This window comes from Sinohyriopsis cumingii, chromosome 13 (genome assembly GCF_028554795.1).
Source record: "Sinohyriopsis cumingii isolate HCF-2022 chromosome 13, ASM2855479v2, whole genome shotgun sequence".
Taxonomy (NCBI): Eukaryota; Metazoa; Mollusca; class Bivalvia; order Unionida; family Unionidae; genus Sinohyriopsis; species Sinohyriopsis cumingii.
This window is the reverse complement of record NC_142973.1, coordinates 34,711,933-34,734,449: the sequence shown is the minus strand read 5'-3', so window position 1 is coordinate 34,734,449 and position 22,517 is coordinate 34,711,933. Positions and strand designations below refer to the sequence as shown.

Sequence of the window (22,517 nt, the reverse complement as noted above, 5' to 3'; positions counted from 1 at the left end):
TACTCTTGGCTTCACTATAATGTCTGCAATGTTTTAGATAACACCTCTGTTCACATCTATGCATTTGTGTGCATGGTTAGAAGAAAGAAAATGCAGATGGTGAGACATTAGGATAACTTTTGTAGCGATAGATAAATGACAGTTGTTGTGCATGTTCGTATGCATATGTAGCTGTTCCAGTTAGATTTCCACACAGCTCCAAAGGCCTAGTGGTTAGAGCATCCGCCTCGGATGCGGGGGAGGTCGTGGGTTTGATCCCCGGCCGAGTCATACCAAAGACTTTAAAAAATGATACTAACAGCTGCTTGCTTGGCATTCAGCAATAAGAGGTTAGTGTTAGGACTGGTTGGCCTGGTGTCAGAATAATGTGACTGGGTGGGACATCATACTACCTGTCTGTGGCATGATGCCTCAGTGCTAGACATCACTATAAACTGTCACACTGCAGACATTGTAGTGATATGACTGAAAAATTGTTAAAGCTGCGTTAAAAATCCAAAATACACACAGACACACACAATTAGATTTCCAGGTTATTTTAGTAGTTTTGTTTTTTTTTAAATTGTAAATGTTTCTTCATTCAACCATTTTGGTGTGCAGTGCAGTCTAATAAAAATATAATGTTGGTTTTACACAACACAATTTCTGTTTTGTTTTTTATTTTATTTTTTATCCCCTTATTAATCAGGTTTGCAGACAATCCTATTCTACAGTTAATGGATCTAGTTCATAGTTTCCCCCAGGCTATAGATGTAGTGTTGAGAGAGCTGGACCTTACACATGCACCTGATGACGAACTCTACATGGATCAAGGTATGAAGTACTCTGTTTCTGTGACTGGCATGAGACCTTTCTTTGTTAGCATGGAATTCATGTCTGGTCTGTGCATTCCAATAACCATGGGAAAAACTTGCAAAATTATTTCTTCTCCCAGTCTATACAAATATAGTGCTACAGGGGTGTAAAATCATGACAAAATGCACTACTACAACACAGATAAAACTTAGGTCTTTCTCTCACTTGCACCTTAGAACACATTTGAGTTGATATGTTGAGTCTGCCTTGGCAGAAGTATGATATAGTAGTAATCACCAGTGTATGTGTGCTTGTCTGTCTGTTCAGTTTATATTGATCTCGGTATTAAACACTTTTATTTAGTTTGTTTCTCAGAAATAGCTGGTCAGTCGTATTACTTGGTATGTGCATATATCTTGATGCATGCAACACGTTTACCAAACATTGAGGGGCTTCTTTAATATGAAGGCAATGGCTGACTTTGTTTTTTTTGTTTATTGTTTGTATGTGCAAAAATCAAAAATGTTCTCACTCTCTTTGTGATTATGCAGGTTACAAATTAGACTTAATGGGAGATAAAAGAGTTTTGATAAAGATATGAACATAAAAAGATAGAACAAATTTGTATTCTTTACTGTTTTGAAGTTTTCTAATTATAGTGGTTCAAAGATGGCAAGTTTGCTGTTTTATTTGTGTCTATATCAGGGAGTTGACATGAATGTTTTCATTGCATTTTCACATGTTGATCATGTAATGAAACAGCTAAGGACTGTTCCAGTAAAATATACATGGGACCCAAGGAAGGCACTTTTTATATAAAATATTCACCCATAGATGCATCTAGAAATTTTTATCATTTTCATGAGAATTCTTTGGGTAATCTGAGTACTTTAGTATCTATTTTTTTTAAAGTGCCTTTCCTGCGTACCATGTATATTTAGATGGAATAACCCTAACTGATATTAAAGTTTACATTGCAACTTTACATAAATATTGCCTTGTAAAACATCTAGCTGACATGAAAATTTACATTGCAATTTCTCACAATGATTTTGTCATGAAACAGCTAGTTGTCAGTCTTGTTTTTCCGAGCTGTGATTTTCATGCTTTGCCACAAATTTATAGTAACATAGAATGTTACCCATGTCTATTGATCAAGTTGTTTTAAAACATTTTGTGTAGATGTCTCAGTGGCTGGGCATTTGGAATACATTTCTGGCTCAAGCTTTTTTCTTTTCTTGTTTGAACAGTTATTATTTTCTGTCAGATCTGTAGTTGATAAAGAAAGGTTGTATGGTTTTGTTTGCAGCATCAGATCCCCAGGATATGGCCTACAATTGCTTGTTTACCAGTGCAACAGGAACAGGTGTGATGTCATGTAGTGTGCGCCAATTTGCAGAGACACGCTGTCATGTTCTAAGGGACCTCATTCTACTACAGATGCTTGTGCTGAGGTTAACAGAAAGGGTCCGTGAAATTTTTGTTTCTACAAATTCTTGCTTAGATTAATACAAAATGACAAAACCTTGTCCTTCTTTCAAAGCACTTCTAGGATTTAAGTGCAAACTTTTTGTACACTGATTAAACTGTAGTAGAATCATAAAGCCACAAACATAGGTTTCTGGTTGCCTGACCATCCTTGTTTCTCATTACAGATCCTAGTACTTTTTCCCCCCATTGTAAAATAAATACATTTTAATAAATAAAATTTAAAATAAAAAGAAGAAAAATATGATTTTTTTTCTTCCTGAAGTTGATTTTTGTTCCTAATTGAACAGGTTTTGCATATTACCTGGAAGCACTCAATAGTTTATATATACTTATTATATATATTGTAATCAAGTCCATCTATATATCTGCCCATCTATATGGCAACTATTTCATTTCTGTAAGCTAACTTTACTTTGAATTGTTGGATTTTAATTAAATTTTGGTGTGCAGCTTTATATTCCGTGAGACCTTCAAAGACAATGAATGATGGCTCATAGTCTTAAAAATCCTTGAATTTGATTGAAAAGGACCTGAATTTTGAATTTGAAAAGGACCTAAATTTTTAGTTTGATTAAAAAGGACCTAAATTTTGAATTTGATTGAAAAGGACCTAAACTTTGAATTTGATTGAAAAAGACCTGAATTGTGAATTTGAAAAGGACCTAAATTTTGAATTTGATTGAAAAGGACCTGAATTTTGAATTTGATTGAAAAATGACCTGAATTTTGAAAAAGTTTGTTTTATCCTTGAAAAGTTTTTCAGTTGGTTGAAAAACTCTTTGAATTTACCATGATGCAGTGTATGTCTCAAATATAACTTAAGAAATATTTAAATGCATGTGTTTGCAACTTTACAAAGTAGTACATGATATTCTGTTTCACTTTACTGAAAACTGGTCAAAGATAAAGAAAGAAATTGACTGCCTTACTTGGATGGTCTTGGTAGGGTTCCGAGATCTGAATACTCAGTGTCATTAGAATTTAGATGCAAGTCAAAACTTAAACGCTTTTCACTTCTGTTCCAAATAATTACCTTCAGTTAATAATTTGAGACATTTTGCTTTTCAGAATATGCAGTTGAGGAAGCTTGAAGTTGATCTACTTCCAATGTCAATAAACCTCTTCAGGGCTTACCTAATAGTAAAGTGGGCCACACAGGCAGTAGCAGTCCCCACTCAGAGTAGCATTATGTAAGTTCATGAGCTTTTCCCTTATGTACAATCATTATATAAATTGTGTGGCTTTCCTCTGTTCTTCAAAGCATGTCAAGTCCCCCTTCAGATTAGCTTTATGTAACTAATGTTTCCCCATTTGTTGAAACACTATAAGTTCTGAATAACTTTTGTGGCACTCTTCAGGGTCTAGCAACCTATAGCTGTCCCTGCTCACAGTAGCATTATGTAAGTATTATGACACCTTTAAGGTCTCAGAAGACTGTAGCTGTCTGTACTAAATACAACTATACTGCTAGATATAACTGTAAACTGTCACACTGCAGACAACATAGCGATATGACTGAAAAATTGTTTAAGTTATAAAAAAAGTGCTGTCTTGAGTGTATATGGGTACAGCAAAGTGATAAATAAAATGCTTTGTCTTGAGTATATGGGTACAGCAAAGTGATAAATAAAATGCATCTTGCATGTATATGGGTACAGCAAAGTGATAAAATGCGTCTTGCGTGTATATGGGTACAGCAAAGTGATAAATAAAATGTGTCTTGCATGTATATGGGTACAGCAAAGTGATAAATAAAATGTGTCTTGTGTGTATTTGGGTACATCAAAGTGATAAATAAAATGCATCTTGCATGTATATGGGTATAGCAAAGTGATAAATAAAATGTGTCTTGCGTGTATATGGGTACAGCAAAGTGATAAATAAAATGTGTCTTGCGTGTATATGGGTACAGCAAAGTGATAAATAAAATGCGTCTTGCGTGTATATGGGTACAGCAAAGTGATAAATAAAACGCATCTTGAGTATATGGGTACAGCAAGTGATAAATAAAATGCGTCTTGTGTGTATATGGGTACAGCAAAAGTGATAAATAAAATGCATCTTGAGTGTATATGGGTACAGCAAAGTGATAAATAATTTGCTGTACCTTATGTTTGTCAAAAGACGCTGAGTTACTTTAGCTCTGTTAGTCCCGACAACATAATGACTAGCACATCAGACAGAAAAGTCTCAAAATAGTATTTTTCCGGCCCTATTAAACCTAAAATTGCACAAAACATGTAGAAAATTGGCCTTAGTTCTTAAGTACTTACCATCGTTAACTAGGAACTTACAGAGATTTGGTAACCTCAGCTAGATCATTGCTCTGAAGTTCCATAGCAAGAATAAAAGAATGAAATATTGACAATAGGAATTTTTTGCTTCGGCTTGAAAAACTCTAGGAGTCTTAAACCGACACTGTTGCCTCCCAGACTGATGTTTTCTAGTGTGTACAGTTGTGGAATTTGCACATGATGCTTGTTATCTTTAATAGGATAGCAGTGTGGTGATGTAGCAGGTTCCTTATCCAAAAACAAAGGGGGTGGGGTGAAAACTGTACTTGGGATATTTCAGACTTTTTAGCACAAGATATAACTTATTGAACTTAGAAAACTGATTGAGATGCCCAGTTATCTGTTGCTTTAGGGCATATAAATGCCAGAAAAAAGTAAACAGTTGTCTTTTATACATACACATGAGATGTCCATACTTTCCTGATGTCCAAGGTTACTCATTTTGCCCCTATACATTTTGTAACATTTTTTTTGGAGTTTGATAGTATATTCCAATGAGAGATTTTAATATTCATTTTTAATTATTATTTAATTTCAGGGAACTGAATTTAAGGCATTTGTCATCTCTAGAGTTGTCCGAAGGTAGTGCCAAAGAATTGTCCAAAATAGGTAGATATTTCACTCCAAATGCACTATAGTTTCCTCTGTGTGTGGTATACATTTGGCATACATGCCAACCATTACGCTTTTGGCGTAATCGTTACGCTTTTTTTCTCACCAAATTACGCCTTACGTATAACTGTATTCGGATTACGTATTTTCGGTATTTCCCACTTCCAAAAAAAAATTAATAATTCGTTTTCTCATTTTGATTTACATCCCATTAAACCCACAGACTGTATTCTAGAAAAGACGGCTTCTGTGTAACTATGACATAAGAGTACATTTGTCCGAAGTCTTGCATGCACTGTCCTAACAGTATTATGTTCTATTTATAGCAGTTGTGCTATTTCCAAAAAAGCATGCTGGTTTCTACTTTCGACCTCTGTTTCTATTTATAGCAGGTGTATGGCTTAGTTAGGAGAGAACAGACTGGATTTCTAACTTTTAATCTTTGCTTGCAGATTCTTTGTTTTAATTATATCTGGTACAGAACCAGTCTGTAGGTATTTGGTGCCAAAATTCATGTCCAATTTATTCTAGTCGATTCGTTTGTTAGAGCAAAAATATTTTTCAAATAATTTCACAGATGGATTAGGAAAAGACGAAAAATCGATTTAGAGGTGAATCGATTCCTCAATACAGTGTTCCATTCTAGGGCAGCTTCACGCCCCTTGCAGGCTACGTGGTAAGGACTTTAATATTGGTTATGGTGGTAAAACAAAAAAAACTTGAATTAGCTCATTTTACTAACTCCAGTACTAAGGTAACTTCTTTTTTACTGCAGAACTTAATTGTGGACACAAATTTTATAAATGCAGAGAAGTTATCTACAGAGTTCTTAATAGAACATGGACTACCCCTAGCGGTAGAAGACTACATTGGTCCTTTGTTCAAACGGATGTTTCCTGATTTCAAAAATTGCAGAAATATGCATGTGCAAGAACAAAATCATCTAATATTGTTAGGTGTTTAGCAGAAGATACTTAAAGTTGCAGAAGCCATGAAAATTGGGCCATTTAATATTGCAACAGACAGGAGTAGTGATTAGGACAAAAAGTTGTACCCAGTCTGTGTAAGAGACTTGGACATCGAAAATGGCAAAGTCAGAGTGCTCTTCTTTCATTACCAGAATTAACAGTAGATTCAACTGGAGAAAACTTTTTTTTTTTATTTGCTTGATAATGCTTTGAATAAACATAAGTTGGCAGAACTGTATGGGGTTTTCAGCTGATACTGCATCAGTGATGACTGGAATTCATAAAGGTGGCGCTATACAGTTTCGCATTTTGCATAGGGTTAGGATTTTAAAGAAAAAGAATTTCCCCGGCTTCCCTTACTGGTTACACTGGCTATTTAAAAAAGACCTTGTATATCTTAGGTATAATGCAAAGAACCTTTAATTCCCTTTATTTTGGTGTATGATTGATGGGTGTAATATGGGTTATAGAGTATACAGCTTGGCGTTACTTCAGATGTGCACCTTTCAAAAAAGTGCTAGCTCTACTTGGTCATTTTCACTTCCTGAAATTCAGAGGTAAATTGTATAAAAAAGAGCCGATAACTTTTTTACATTTTATATATTTGGTAATTCATTCATTGCACTTTCAGAAGCTGGTATTGTCTAGTCTGGCAAAATTCCTTTTCCCTATTTTAATAGCTGCTATGTATAGTGTACTTTAGACTAATTCAGGCTGATTTTTTAACACAAGGGAGCAGTCATTTTAGGTAGCAGTGTGCTTAAATCATGTAAAATTTCCAAAAGTACAATATCCAAAAGAAATATCATCCACATTACATTAATGTAGCATAGAGGTATGCCAACATTCTCTCCATTGTGCATGTTTTAAATGTGAACTACTTCATCTTACATACGTCACTCTCTCAAAAGTTCATATTATCTGAGCGTCCCCAAAGGAGTTGCATTCTGTAATTTGAAAAATGTCTGCATCATTGTACATATCAGGTTGTCTCTGTCACATAGCTGCCAACCCTCACGAATTTGGTGTGAATTTCACGACTTTTTCAGCGATTCACGAATTCACGCCGTAAGACAAAAATTCACGAATTTTCCGATCCTCAATTATTTTAAATCTTTAATAAAATAACCGATTTCCCGTTAAGCGCTAGTCGTGATATTCGCAGTTGCCGAAATGGTCCGGTACCGCTGGTCACGATATTAGTAGATCTACAGCCGATTAGTACAGTTGGCCCGGTCGCAAGCATTTTAGCCTATTTTAATCTATATGTATAAGAGTAGTTTTACAAATGCTTTTGAGAGAAACTGGGGCCTAACCGGAAATTTGCTCCGCGCATGCGTCAAAACACCGATTCGAGTTAACGTTCAGCATCGCATGTAAGATTTTGAAAATGTCTTCCCCGCCAAGGAAAAAGAAATGTATTACTCAAAAAGTGAAGTTTAATTTGGAATATATCAAAAATTGGCCGTACATTCTGCCGTTAAACATTGATATTCATTCATGCTTTTTGCACTCAGTGTGCCATCGCAGAGACGATGTGAGGAAGAATGTCGGTTGCAAAAACACGTAGAAGTTGGGAAAATTAAGAATTCGCAGATTTCAGCTCTGGAATATTTTAAACCATTTGTGGAAGACCCACAGGCTACCAACGCTTAAGCTTTATTTGTGAGTTTTCTTGTATCGAACACAATCTACCTTTATCAGCTGGAGACCATGCTAAACATTTGTTCTGACATATGTTCCCGGACTCGAAAATCGCTTCCAAATTTTCCTGTGGAAGAACGAAAAATGCTGCAGCTCCTGTGCATTCCTCACAGCAACAGTGACAGCGAAAGAGTATTTTCTTTAGTGAGGAAAAATAAGACAGACTTTAAGGCCTCCTTAGCTGCAGAAAATTTGTCAGCAATTTTAGTCCCCAAGATCAACCAGCAGGCAAGAAGTCGGAACTGTTTAGAAAACAAATTTACGATCAAGCAGTTGAGGAAGTTCAAGTCTGCCACAGTATCATGTCTTGATAAATAAATATTTCTGCATATATGTAGTGTTTTATTTTTATTTTGCGAACTTGATATAGTGTAGTATTGACGGTCGGAGTAGTCAGAGTGGACGGAGTTATTGTCATGGTATTATTCACGAATTCGTGTCCAAATTCACGACTTTTTATCCCTATTTTCACTAATTGTGAGCCTGGAAGGTTGGCAGCTATGCTGTCATATGATGCACTATGCTGCAGGAAAGGCTGCTGATAAATTAGAAGGAGAACTCCTGAAGTATCAAGTTTGCACTTGACCTGACAATGTACTTCTTGCGGACAGAGTTGATTTTTTTCATCTTATTTCCCAGCTAAAAGACACAATAACTGTTGGGTTATGAAAGGAATATCAGTTCTTTACCATTCTAATGCTGACTGTGAGAGATTGTTCAGCATTGTTAACAAAAATAAAACTGAATTCAGATCCAGGCTCTGTAACCCAGCACTTAGTGCTCTACTGGTGTGCAAAATATTCATTGTCTCAGCTGGTGCAAATTGTTTTGAAATGCAGTATGAAAGTCTGTTGATTTTTAAAGCTCAGAGTGTTATATACAAATACTTGAAGCAGTAATTGATGTTAAAAGACCAGAAGGGGTAAATAAATCATTTTGTACATGTGCTCATTGAATTTTATTATGTTATATGTGGATTTCTCTTTCTCTGCTTGGATTACTCATTTTGTCCACTTGGATTACACTTTTTCCTCACCAGGGGTTGGCATGTATGCGCTTGGTCACAGAACAAAAACTAAACCTGCGTTGACTTAGTTCCAAACAAAAATATATATTTTTACATTGGTGGAAGCCTTCAGAATGGTCTAATTGAATTGGTTGAAATAACTGGATGTCCGAAATGTGGAACAGAAAGGATGATCTTCATTTGAAGATCCCAAAAACAAGAAGTTAACATGGGACAGGTTGATCCTAAATGAAAATAGTGCACCACTGATATCGTTTATGAACACCACACCTGCTTTTGAAAATCATGTAATTCCATCTGCTCTCAAGCAGATGGTCATCTCAGAATGGATCTTTCACTAAAAGACTTCTTGTGATGTCTGGTTATTCCTATATGAAAATGGTACCAAGCTGACATCCAGTATGGCTACAATGGTAACCAGCTTGAAAATCTTTCTGTCACTACTTCTGAATGGATGGGCATATTGGCATTGGTTTCTGTGCTTAAAGAATTCCTGAGATTTCTAGTCATAGTGGCCATATTGAAATTCTTAATACTACTCATCCTGAAATGGATGGTCAGTTTGACACGAGTTTTTTACTAAAAGACTTAAAACAGCTAGTTGGTTTTACGGTCAAACCCACTTATCTTGACCTAGTTTATCTCGAGAACCCATCTATGTCGAGCATTTTGGTCTGGTCCTGAAAAAAATCCTTTGTTATACTAAGTTTCCCCACTTATCTCAACCCTTAATAAGTCGATAACCGTGTTATGCTGGGCATAAGTTTCAGTCTGAAGAAACATGCACCAGCTTAATTTGATGAAGTGCAACTTTTAATGTTGTTCTCGGAGAAATTTTACATCAAATGTTTCGGTGTCTCTGATACTACTGGTAGCTCATCTAGCATTGAGGAAAAAAGTCGGTATAAATTTACTCGCACAAATGCTAATCAATGAATCCCATCATTGCATGGTTTATCACTTGCATAGAGCGGAGAAAATTATGTTGTGAACAATACTTTAGAGTGAGGAAATTGAATGAATGCGTATCTGACCTTTACAGAAGCTGCATTCATAATGAACACGGTTACATGTCAACACCACGATAATACAGTTTGTTCCACAGCATTGCAAATTTTATCCTATCTTAACTCAGTACATTATCAGGTCATCATTAAATGTAGCTAAAAATACCAATTAGTTTTACATTATATATTTAAAATGATTTAGGTACTTTTAGCTACATTTAATGACACTAACCTGAAAATTTACAGAATTACAGATAGCATAAAATTCACGATGCTTTGTGGAATGAACTATAGTGTAATCCATTCCAATATTGTCAGGGTCTTTCACCAACTGAATCCATACACAATTAACAACTTTGGTTCAGAGTTTACTTATAAAGTATATAGTTAAAATATTTCCATGCTTTGTGTGAGTGTAAGCTTTCAGCTTCAGTATGGCTAGATCACATGACTTAGAATCATCTATTACAGGAACTGGTAAAATTCCAAACCAACCTGGTACCCCCCCCCCCACAAACACCTGGTTATTAATTTGTTTTTTACAAGTGAAAATAAAAGCACAAATGGTATTTTTTAAAATCCATAGTGCCCAGTATTTCTTTAAACGAAGTTCAAGCATTGCTGTGTCTTGATTACGCAAATGGAATGAAGCAGAAAATGACTGATAGGAGTAATATCTCTGGAACAGAAAGAGTAGTGCTTTCATTTGCACTATTTTATCTTTAGTATCAAAACCTTGCATCTGTCAAAGTGATATGCTGACTCTATCTCATTCCGGTCCTGTGTTGTTGCTGACAGTCACTGATCACAGTCGGGAGGGATATGGGGCTATAACTGTATGAATAGAATGAGTCGGCTTCTTACAGAATTTGATGTCAAGACAGTTAACTTTAAAGACTTTATACACATTTTACAATTTGTTGGTACATGAATATTGACAGCCTCATCTTTTTTCCCAGTACAGATGCAAATTTTATCTGTAAAAACCGGCATACCGTGTACAGGAACCTCTAATTATCAAGAAGAGTGATCAATTTTCACAAACAAATTTGGTCAGTTACATTTTGCTACTAGATAAAAAGTCATCACTAACGTTTGGTCAGTGTGAGAAAACTATTGCCTTGCTGAGGCTACGAATGGGATGAGGCTATTCACAGGGAAATAAAAACAATTTTAAACCACTGACATTGTTACAGTAACTTAAGTGTTGTAAAGATGTGTCAGTTGTTACTTTGTCTCATTTAAAAGACACTCGGTCTTTTTTTCTGCAGACTGGCATGACTGAATTATTATTTTTATTGTGCATTAGAGATGCCATTTGTTTTTAGAAACAAAACTCATTTCTGGTGCTTCAGATGCATAATCGTTGTTCTGCAATAGATTTATCAACTAAACCCTGATATCTCAGGACCCGGTTATGTCGATGAGTTATTTACACCCGCAATATAATCAAAGTAACTGGTTTTGACTGTATATAAAAATAATGCAAGTCAGTCTTCCAACATGATCGTCAGCATGATGGTCATGGTCACCAGTTTGAAAATCATAGCTAGTCAGTCCTTCAGCATGATGGTCATGGTGGCCATGTTGAATATATCGTTAAGACAGTCTTGTTAACATGCAGTTTTCAAACATGCACTGTATGGCTGGTTGTAAATTAAACTTCGTCTAATGCTAATATAACCTCCCCATATTTGCAAATTTTTTAAAAGTTACTTCTCAAGAATGGATGATCTTTATGATATTGTTTGTGTTGCAGTAATGTACTTGTTTCCACATTAACATTATGCTGATAAAACCTCCAAAATGGCTGTCTTGATGACCATCCTGACAATCCCTTTTGTTCTTCTGAAAGGATGGTGATATCTGTATTGGATATTGACTAAGACATAGCATTATGTAGCTAGTTCAGTTGAAAATGGTGTTTTTCTGACTTATAACATGGCACCATAGCCATCTTGAAAATCTTATCACTACCCCTTTGTATGAACGATGCATTAATGTGGGGATTTCATTCAGACATTTTTGGAAAAATATTTAATTCATTCTGAATGAAAATGGTGCATCTTAAATCACTAACATAACCATCTTTTGTGAAAAGGTTTGGAAACTAGACCTAATTGACCTTGGGGCCTAGCAATTTGTACCACACTCATTGTATGAAAACAGTGACATGGAGATACATAAGCAAATTTGGACCTGATTTTGTCTTTGCATTTTCATGAACATTGCTGTTAATCAGCACTTGATTTTGATATTAAGGTCGGCCCTCTTGACTTGAGTATTCAGAAAAAGGATGATAACTTAGGCACATATGAATGGAGTTTTGTAATTTAAGCTGGATAATCTAAACAATAACATGAATGTCATTACATGGAGATTTAACCAAACATAGCATGAGGCTATATCTTGTCAGTGTTGGAAACAAATTCTTTGATCATCTGTGATATAAATTTAAAGGTTAAAGACTAATAAAGAATTTTGTTCAACAAATAAATCTATCATGTGAACAAGATCACCGAAACATGAGAAATTAACTTTGTTACCAAATTTGATATGTTGGAGTTTTTCTGGAATATCAGAAATGGCTCCAGTATTGAGAGCTGAAATTAAAAAGACTTCTTATGGATTCCAGGAAATTCATCCTGGCCAATAGAGTGTCTGTCTCTTAAGAGATTCTTGTTAATTGTTCCTTTCTTTCATTAAACTGCCAAGTTGTGTCACGTAAAAATACAGCTGCTGTGTCACATGAAAAACATGACTTTAAGCTGCTATGTCACATGAAAGACATGAGTTTAAGCTGCTATGTCACCTGAAAAACATGACTTTAAAAACTGCCCAATACTGCCAAGAGTAAGATTGATAAAGACCTGGATTCCTAAATATGCATCTTTGACAAATGGAGGAAGGGGCCATTATTAAACAATACTAAGTCATTTTGAGAAAATATTCTGATTTGGGAAAGCATTTTGGAGCTTATTAATGACTTCAGGAAGGTCTCACGAAAGTAGTTAACATTTTTTATTGCAAACCATACCAAATCAAGTATAACACACAGTGTCTGCTGTTGAAAGCATATTTTATTGGAAACAGGTGCAGCTTACAAGGGAAATAACTGTAGTTTATAGTTTAGAACAGTTGGAATTCTTGATCCAGACAAAGGAACAATGTTGAAAAATGTTTTCTCTTTGTTTTAAAATTAAGTAAAATAGACAATAAAAAGGTTTATTTATAAAGGAATAGTGATATTGAATAAAAGCAATTGAGAAACAGAAAGTAAACAAAACCCTAAGAGATTGCATTGATTGTCATAGGTTCTTGTTGTCACACCTTTGATTGAGAGGCCAGAATAGTTTTGTCTCAGTGTATCAGTTGATTTTTATTATGGTAATTTTACCATACTTTTTAAACTGCTGTTAATAAAGCAGCTGCTGGAGCCAAATAATGTGTTATTTAAATAATTTATAATTGCTTATGACCTGTCATTTACATAGGCTGTGCCCCACACACACACTTTCAACCTTAACCTTCCCAGACAAGTGAGAAACTACCCAACAACTGGCTAGAAAGTTGTCAATTATGTTTCATGCCTGAATGTCCCAGCAGGTCAATTTCTATATTGATAAAAATAAGTGGAATGAACAAGAGTCCTTGATTTGCTGGTACATTGAATGATGACAGTGTATCCCTAATCAATGTATGATGACAGTGTAGACCTAATCTGTCTTTGTATGATGAGTGTATTGACAATCTATCTTTGTAAGATGACAGTGTAGACCTAATCTATGTATAATGAGTCTGTTGACAATCTGTCTTTGTATGATGACAGTATAGACCTAATCTATCTATGTATGATGAGTGTGTTGACAATCTATCTTTGTATGATGACAGTGTAGACCTAATCTATATATAATGAGTCTGTTGACAATCTATCTTTGTATGATGACAGTGTAGACCTAATCTATGTATGATGAGTGTGTTGACAATCTATCTTTGTATGATGACAGTGTAGACCTAATCTTTGTATGATGAGTGTGTTGACAATCTATCTTTGTATGATGACAGTGTAGACCTAATCTATCTATGTATGATGAGTGTGTTGACAATCTATCTTTGTATGGTGACAGTGTAGACCTAATCTATCTATGTATGATGAGTGTGTTGACAATCTATCTTTGTATGATGACAGTGAAGACCTAATCTATCTATGTATGATGAGTGTGTTGACAATCTATCTTTGTATGGTGACAGTGTAGACCTAATCTATCTATGTATGATGAGTGTGTTGACAATCTATCTTTGTATGATGACAGTGTAGACCTAATCTATCTATGTATGATGAGTGTGTTGACAATCTATCTTTGTATGATGACAGTGTAGACCTAATCTATGTATGATGAGTCTGTTGACAATCTATCTTTGTATGATGACAGTGTAGACCTAATCTTTGTATGATGAGTGTGTTGACAATCTATCTTTGTATGATGACAGTGTAGACCTAATCTATCTATGTATGATGAGTGTGTTGACAATCTATCTTTGTATGGTGACAGTGTAGACCTAATCTATGTATGATGAGTGTGTTGACAATCTATCTTTGTATGATGACAGTGTAGACCTAATCTATCTATGTATGATGAGTCTGTTGACAATCTATCTTTGTATGATGACAGTGTAGACCTAATCTTTGTATGATGAGTGTGTTGACAATCGATCTTTGTATGATGACAGTGTAGACCTAATCTATGTATGATGAGTGTGTTGACAATCTATGTTTGTATGATGACAGTGTAGACCTAATCTATCTATGTATGATGAGTGTGTTGACAATCTATCTTTGTATGATGACAGTGTAGACCTAATCTATCTTTGTATGATGAGTGTGTTGACAATCTATCTTTGTATGATGACAGTGTAGACCTAATCTTTGTATGATGAGTGTGTTGACAATCTATCTTTGTATGATGACAGTGTAGACCTAATCTATGTATGATGAGTGTGTTGACAATCTATCTTTGTAAGATGACAGTGTAGACCTAATCTATCTATGCATGCTGACAGTGTAGACAATCTATCTTCGTATGAACACAGTGTAGTCCTAATCTATATTTGTATGATGTTGTCCTAATCTATCTTTGTATGATGACAGTGTAGACCTAATTTATCTTTGTATGATGACAGTGTAGACCTAATTTATCTTTGTATGATGACAGTCTTGACTTAATCTATGTATGATAACAGTGTAGACAATCTATCTTCGTATGAACACAGTGTAGTCCTAATCTATATTTGTATGATGTTGTCCTAATCTATCTTTGTATGATGACAGTGTAGACATAATTATTTTTCTATGATGACAGTGTAGACCTACTTTATCTTTGTATGATGACAGTCTTGACTTTATGTATGATAACAGTGTAGACAATCTATCAGTGTATGATGCAGTGTAGACCTCATCTATATTTGTATAATGAAAGTATAGACCTAATTTATTTTTATATGATGACAGTGTAGACCTAATCTATCTTGTTATGTTGACAGTAGACCTACTTTATCTTTGTATGATGACAGTAGACCTACTTTATCTTTGTATGTTGACAGTAGACCTACTTTATCTTTGTATGTTGACAGTAGACCTACTTTATCTTTGTATGTTGACAGTAGACCTACTTTATCTTTGTATGTTGACAGTAGACCTACTTTATCTTTGTATGTTGACAGTTTAGACCTAATCTGTGTTTGTATTTTCGTTACTATTCATAGCTAGCACAATCAGTTACGATATTTGAAGAAAATCATATTTTAGTTTTCAAATGCTTGTTATAAGGCAGAGTTTATAATATTACAATGTCTAGTGTATAATATTACAGTGTTTAGTTTATAATATTTGCTTGTCCATTCCTGTGCCCTGGTTTGCGTGCTATACCTTGGATTGTACAGGGCCTCAGTGGCTCAGTGATTAGTGTGCCAGACTCACAGCTGAATATAATAAACCTTCAGCACACTTTCTGTGTAAAAAAAAAAAAAAAGGGACTGCTGAACACATCTTAACTAAACTATGTAGTTGGGTTGCGCTGTAAGATATAAAGAAGCCTACTGATTGGAGATCCAACCAATGAATCACATGAAATATTTTTATTTGCAGCAGACATTTTAGTTCTGTAGCTTTTTAAAAACTATCTATTTGTGGAGCATATAAAAAGTAGAATGTTAAAAAGTTAGGTTCATATTACAAGTTGTAATTTGGATAATTGCTTTTGTCAGCGAATTTTTGACTATGATCTCCTGTTTGTTTCGGAGCATAGTTTATCATTTTTCAGGCCTTAAGAGACAAATATATCTTTGTATGGTGACTTTGCAATCTGGATTTTAAAAAAAAACTTTTATATTTCAGACTCATCCAATACAAGTATGCTAGAGTTGCTCATCTGTGGTGTAGGTGGAGAGCAGGTTCGAGCACAGCTTGCCAACAATACACAACTTGATGATGATCCCAAAAGAGTCTGGACTATTGGTCTCAATGTGCTGAATCAGCTTATATCTCGTTTACTGTATCCTTTACTTCTGGCTTCAGTCATGGTGTCTCATTTACTAAATGTTTACTTCTGGTTTTATGCATGATAGATTTCTGGATGAATTCAGAATTAAGGTATCAGTGTTTTTTAGCCATGAGCCCAAATGGTCTTTTGTGTGTCATCCATTATTCTTCCATTCACAGTTGCTATTGACATCTTAAAAATCACTCAACTGAACTGTATCAAATGTGCCAGGAAGCATATCAGCATAAAGCTCCTTCCAGTTTGTTCAAAGGATGTTAACCTGCAATCAAATATAGCCACAGTTACTAAAAATAAAAAAACAATTTGAAATTCATGATTAAGGACCAGTCAATACCAGTTTTCAGTATGTATCCTGATAGAGGGCTTTCAAGTTGTACAAAGACAGTACCAGTTTACAGTACGTATCCTGATAGAGGGCTTTCATGTTGTACAAAGTCAATACCAGTTAATAGTACGTATCCTGATAGAGGGCTTTCATGTTGTACAAAGTCAGGACCAGTTTACAATACGTATCCTGGTAAAGGGCTTTCATGTTGTACAAAGATAGTACCAGTTTACAGTACGTATCCTGATAGAGGGCTTTCATGTTGTACAAAGTCACTACCAGTTTACAGGATGTATCCTGATAGAGGGCTTTCATGTTGTACAAAGACAGTACCAGTTTACAGTATGTATCCTGATAGAGGGCTTTCATGTTGTACAAAGTCACTACCAGTTTACAGTACGTATCCTGATAGAGGGCTTTCATGTTGTACAAAGACAGTACCAGTTTACAGTATGTATCCTGATAGAGGGCTTTCATGTTGTACAAAGACAGTACCAGTTTACAGTACATATCCTGATAGAGGGCTTTCATGTTGTACAAACAGTTTGATCCACCATCAGATATGGCCACTGTTAAATAGAAAATTACTGTACCAGGAAATTTACCTGTTAAAGCAAAAGAAATTATTGAATGCCATTAATTACGTTATTTGTAAGTTTTATTTTCCATTTAAAATAAAAAGAACTTATTATGCTTGACTCATGAAATCGTTCCAAAATTTAAGTACCATCAGGGATCCGATTATCCAAACGTTCAAATTTTCCAGATGCCAGCCCTACATATTTTTCAGCCATAAAAATGGAAACAAAACCCCAAACAAAAGACTTAGGTATAAAATCTATATACTGTTTTGATTTGTAGATCAGTAGTTTTCATGTTAAGGTCACTGTTGCTAAATTACATTTTGCCTATGCATTTTTTTTCCAGATGATAACCTGGTTCTAGATAGCAGAATTCATTGAAATTTAGCAACTTTATTGATTTAAGGGCTAGTAGCTCAAAGGTCACTGTTGCTGTCACTTAAAATAGATCTGACCACTGCATTTCATTTCTGGACGGAAACTTAAGCACTATACTTTGTACATACTTCCTTCAAAGTCAAGGCCACTGTCAATAAAATAGGCCTTTTGATTTGATTCCTTAAGTTCTAGTCAGCTGATATCATTGAAACTTGACACATTTTGTTGTATTTTTTTCTCTATAAAAGATGGGCCAGTTGATTTGGGAGTCATTAGCTTGATATATACGGTCAGAGTATTTAAAAAAATAATTTTACCCATGCATTTCATTTCTGGACTGTAACTTGGGCCCGGTGCAGCTGAGTGGCTTAAGTTACATGCTTTGCAGATCACTGAGATCTCACCTCTGTCTGTGTAGGTTTGAATTTTGGGCTTGGCCATTGTGGATATGTGAAAAAGCTTGCCTGTAGCTTCGTATGGGTTGGTGGTTCTTTCCAGGGTTCTCCCAGAATCTTCCTTTACCAGATATACTGGCTATCATTTATGGCCTATTATGTGCTGAAACCCACAACAAGAGTAACTGCAAATTTACCTTTGCATTTTATTTCTGGACAGTAACTTCATGCCTCTATAGCTGATATTAGGGAAGTTTGTCAGTGTTTTCAATTGAACGATGAGGACTAACTTCATGCCTCTATAGCTGATATTAGGGAAGTTTGTCAGTGTTTTCAATTGAACGGTGAGGACTAACTTCATGCCTCTATAGCTGATATTAGGGAAGTTTGTCAGTGTTTTCAACTGAACAGTGAGGACTAACTTCATGCCTCTATAGCTGATATTAGGGAAGTTTGTCAGTGTTTTCAATTGAACGGTGAGGACTAACTTCATGCCTCTATAGCTGATATTAGGGAAGTTTGTCAGTGTTTTCAATTGAACGGTGAGGACTAACTTCATGCCTCTATAGCTGATATTAGGGAAGTTTGTCAGTGTTTTCAATTGAACGGTGAGGACTAACTTCATGCCTCTATAGCTGATATTAGGGAAGTTTGTCAGTGTTTTCAATTGAACGGTGAGGACTAACTTCATGCCTCTATAGCTGATATTAGGGAAGTTTGTCAGTGTTTTCAACTGAACAGTGAGGACTAACTTCATGCCTCTATAGCTGATTTCAGGGAAGTTTGTCAGTGTTTTCAACTGAACAGTGTGGATTGCAACTTCATGCCTCTATAGCTGATTTCAGGGAAAGTTGGCTGTGTTTTCAGCTATATAAATCCCCATTCAGCTTAATAAATCCTCTCTTACAAATCTGCAAGCGTGTGAAAATCGCTCAGTTGACTTGTCGTGAACATAACAGAACATGTTACTTTCATTAATATTAACAAAACTTATTCTGATCATGTAAGCATTTTACGTTTAGATCAGTCACTCAAATCAATTGCATATAAAGTTACATTTTGTAGTCAAGCAATGAGACACCATTGATTGGAAAATGTTTTTCCAGTTGCATTTGGTGAGGTTGTACAATGGTGGACATACAGTGTTTGATGTTTGGTGGAAATGTCTCTGCCATTACATGCAGTTTTCAATATTTAGTGGTATCGTCTCTGCTATTACATGCAGTTTTTTATATTCTGTGATAATGTCTGCAGTTACATGCCATTCTAATGCCTACAACATAGTACTATTTTCATGACACAAGTTGATAGCTTGAAGGTCAGGGTCACCATTACTAAAATCAGATTTGGTCCATGCATTTTTGGAGGAGGGTAGTACATGCATTCACCTTATGTTGGTGAAGTTTCATGTGCCATTTTATATGGCATAGTTTCATCTTATGGTCTAGTTGACCAAAATTGAAACTGGTGTCTCTCAAATATCCAATATGGCCGCCATGGAGGACAAGTTGAAAATCTTGTTTTTGCTGCTAAAAGTAGAAAAATCATTAAACAGTTGTGAATGGAATTAGAGCACTTGATGTAAAACAAACTGGCTTAAAGATTTTTATTTTGATGCAAATAATTCTAATCGGCCATAAAATGTGCCATTGCTAAAGATAGAAAATTTGTACATGATTTTTTCTTGAAAACTGCTTAACAGAATTTGATCAAATTTGACAGAAAGCATTCTGTCATGGAGGGCTTTCAGTTTTAAGCAGTTGGTGCTGATCCTCTATCAGATATGGTCCCATTGCTAGAAATAGAAAAACATTACTTGAAAAACTGCTCAACAGAATTTGAATTGAAAAGAAGTATCCTGGCATAAAGGGCTTTCGGATTTTTAAAAATCATGCCAAAATGCCAACAAATATGGCAATCATTACAGAAATATCAATTATCATCACCATTACTAAAACTGGCAAGTCCTTTCTACAACTTCTCAATGACTATGCATCAGAATTTTACCAGGTTTTTACCAAGTGCAAATTGGCATGAATGACTTTATAAAAAATGTAAAAATAATAGAAATACCGTTAATAACATTTGGAAACACACAACTTAACAGACTTGTGTTGAATTTGACAGAGTATTCAGCATGACTGTGTGTCAGATTTATATAAGTGGTGGTTTTGTTATTAAATAAGGCTGCCATTACCAAATTTTCATCTTAAAAAAAATCTTAAGAGAATTTGAGTGTAATGGACACTATGCATTCTGGCATAGGACCCTTAGACAAATGATGCTGATGTGCCATTTAAAATGTTACATAAACTAGGGAAACCTGGAAATTGTTTTCATATACTGTCAACAACATTCAGATAAATTGTATTAGAAAGCAACCTACTGACTCAGATGTCTATGCCAACCACTCATATTAGGCAGATGTCAGCCAGGTGAACAATCTCAGACCCACATGGATCTATTGTTTGTAAATGATGCCAATCCACATCAGTTATGGCCACTTTTACTGAAAATAGAAACACTGTTAAATGATTTACTCTCAAAAACAACTCTACATAATTTGAGCAGATTTGAAGGCCTTAAAATGTTGGCAGTGTGGTAAAAAGCACATGCCCTTAGCAGTCACTGCCATTTCACCTCAGCCAACTTGGGTTTGAGTTTCAGGCTTGGTGTTTGTGGGTATGTGAGAAAGTTTACAAGTAGGTTTCCATGGGTTGGTGGTTCTTATTGGGACTTTCCCAGGTTCTTCTCCCACCAGTTATGCTGGCTATGATTTATGGCTTATCCTTTGCTGAAAATTGGCATTAAATTCGTAACAACAATAAATGATGCTTATTCATCTTTGATGATGGCTGCCATTCAAAGATAGAATAACATTTATAAAGCTTCTCCAAAACTGCTCAACAGAGTTTGACCAAGTGTGTCAGCATTCTGTCATAGAATTCTTTTAATTTTATACAAATACTGCTGATTTGCTACGATTATGGAAAAATGGAAAATTCTTTAAATGACTTTTCAAAAACCACTCTTCAGAATTTGACCCAATTTTTCAAAAAGCATCCTTGCTTGAAGAACTTTGAAATGATGCAGTCCACCATCAAATGTGGTTGTTATTACTATAAATAGAAAGCCTTAAGAAACTTCTCAAACACTTGGAACAGAATTTGACAAAATCTGAAATGAAGCGTCTGAAAGAGAGCATCTCACTTCTAAGCCTCTTAGAAAGAACGCATCTCAGTTTTAGGCCTCTTAGAAAGAAAGCTAGGCCTCTTAGAAAGAAAGCATCTCCACTCTATGCCTCTTAGAAAGAAAGCATCTCAGTTCTAGGTCTTTTAGAAAGAGAGCATCTCAGTTCTGGGCCTTTTAGAAAAAGAGTATCTTAGTTCAAGGCCTCTTTGAGAACATCTCAGTTCTAGGCCTTTAGAAAGAGAGCATCTCAGTTCAAGACCTCTTTGAGAGCATCTCAGTTCTAGGCCTTTAGAGAGATAGCATCTCAGTTCTAGGCATTTTAAGTTTACACATTTGATGCCAATCTGCCATCAAATGTGACTTCCATTACTACAGGTCAAAAATCTGTTCAATAGCTTTCTCTTGAAAACAAAGTTTAGCAATTTTGACAATGTATCCATTCCTAAAGACCTTTGGATAAATAATGCAGACATGCCATCAAATATGGATGCAGAATGTAAAGAAACATTGGTGCAATCACTAGCATCAGAAGAAGCCTGTTTTTCTTGCATATGACTACTAGGTAGTTGTGATCCAAGTAAGTGACTTTTGGCCGATTCGTTTTATTGTCAAGCCCAACTTGCAAATTAGACATAGGATATTTGCACATTACTTTAGAATTTTTGCTCTTCACTTTTGTCTGGCCTGAATTAGATGTGACTTTTTGACAGTGATATTGTTGTGTTCAGTTTTAACTTTGAGAGGATTTATTTATTTTTATTAGTATTTTGGGATTATTGTGAATTCATTCAAGGACATTTTGGATCATATAATTGTGATACTTCAAGATTTTTGTGACATTAGTACATTCGAGTCTAATGGCACAATGGCACATTCAGAATTGGAATCTATTCAGAACATTTCTGTAATTCACTCAGAATACTCAATGCTTTTGGACTAGACAGAACTCTCAGGACTATGTGTGATTTAAACTACAATACTGTCAGTTCTTTTTAAATTTTAATTTTTTTATTCTTGGGAAATAAATTATTTGTTGAATTTTACAGAACTTGTTGGTTTTTGCTCTTTTCTGTTACATAGTTTTAGACCATACAGTCATAACAGTGGCTACATGACATTATGACTTTTTCTTCTTCATCGTAAAGTTCCTTAGAGGTAAATATTGAGTTCATAAACTTGCAAGGGTGA

General features: G+C 35.2%; 1 protein-coding gene across 2 annotated transcripts in view; it reads left to right on the top strand.

Moving 5' to 3' along the window:
- LOC149785185 (nuclear pore complex protein Nup160-like) overlaps window positions 1–22,517 on the top strand; it is a 131,221-nt gene that overhangs the window by 62,883 nt on the left and 45,821 nt on the right. For both annotated transcript variants that reach the window (XM_089978989.1, XM_089978988.1), the window contains exons 17-21: window positions 689–813; window positions 2,105–2,262; window positions 3,355–3,476; window positions 5,119–5,189; window positions 16,293–16,449. In XM_089978989.1, the coding sequence (XP_089835115.1) occupies window positions 689–813; window positions 2,105–2,262; window positions 3,355–3,476; window positions 5,119–5,189; window positions 16,293–16,449 (633 nt within the window). The remainder of the gene's footprint in view (window positions 1–688; window positions 814–2,104; window positions 2,263–3,354; window positions 3,477–5,118; window positions 5,190–16,292; window positions 16,450–22,517) is intronic.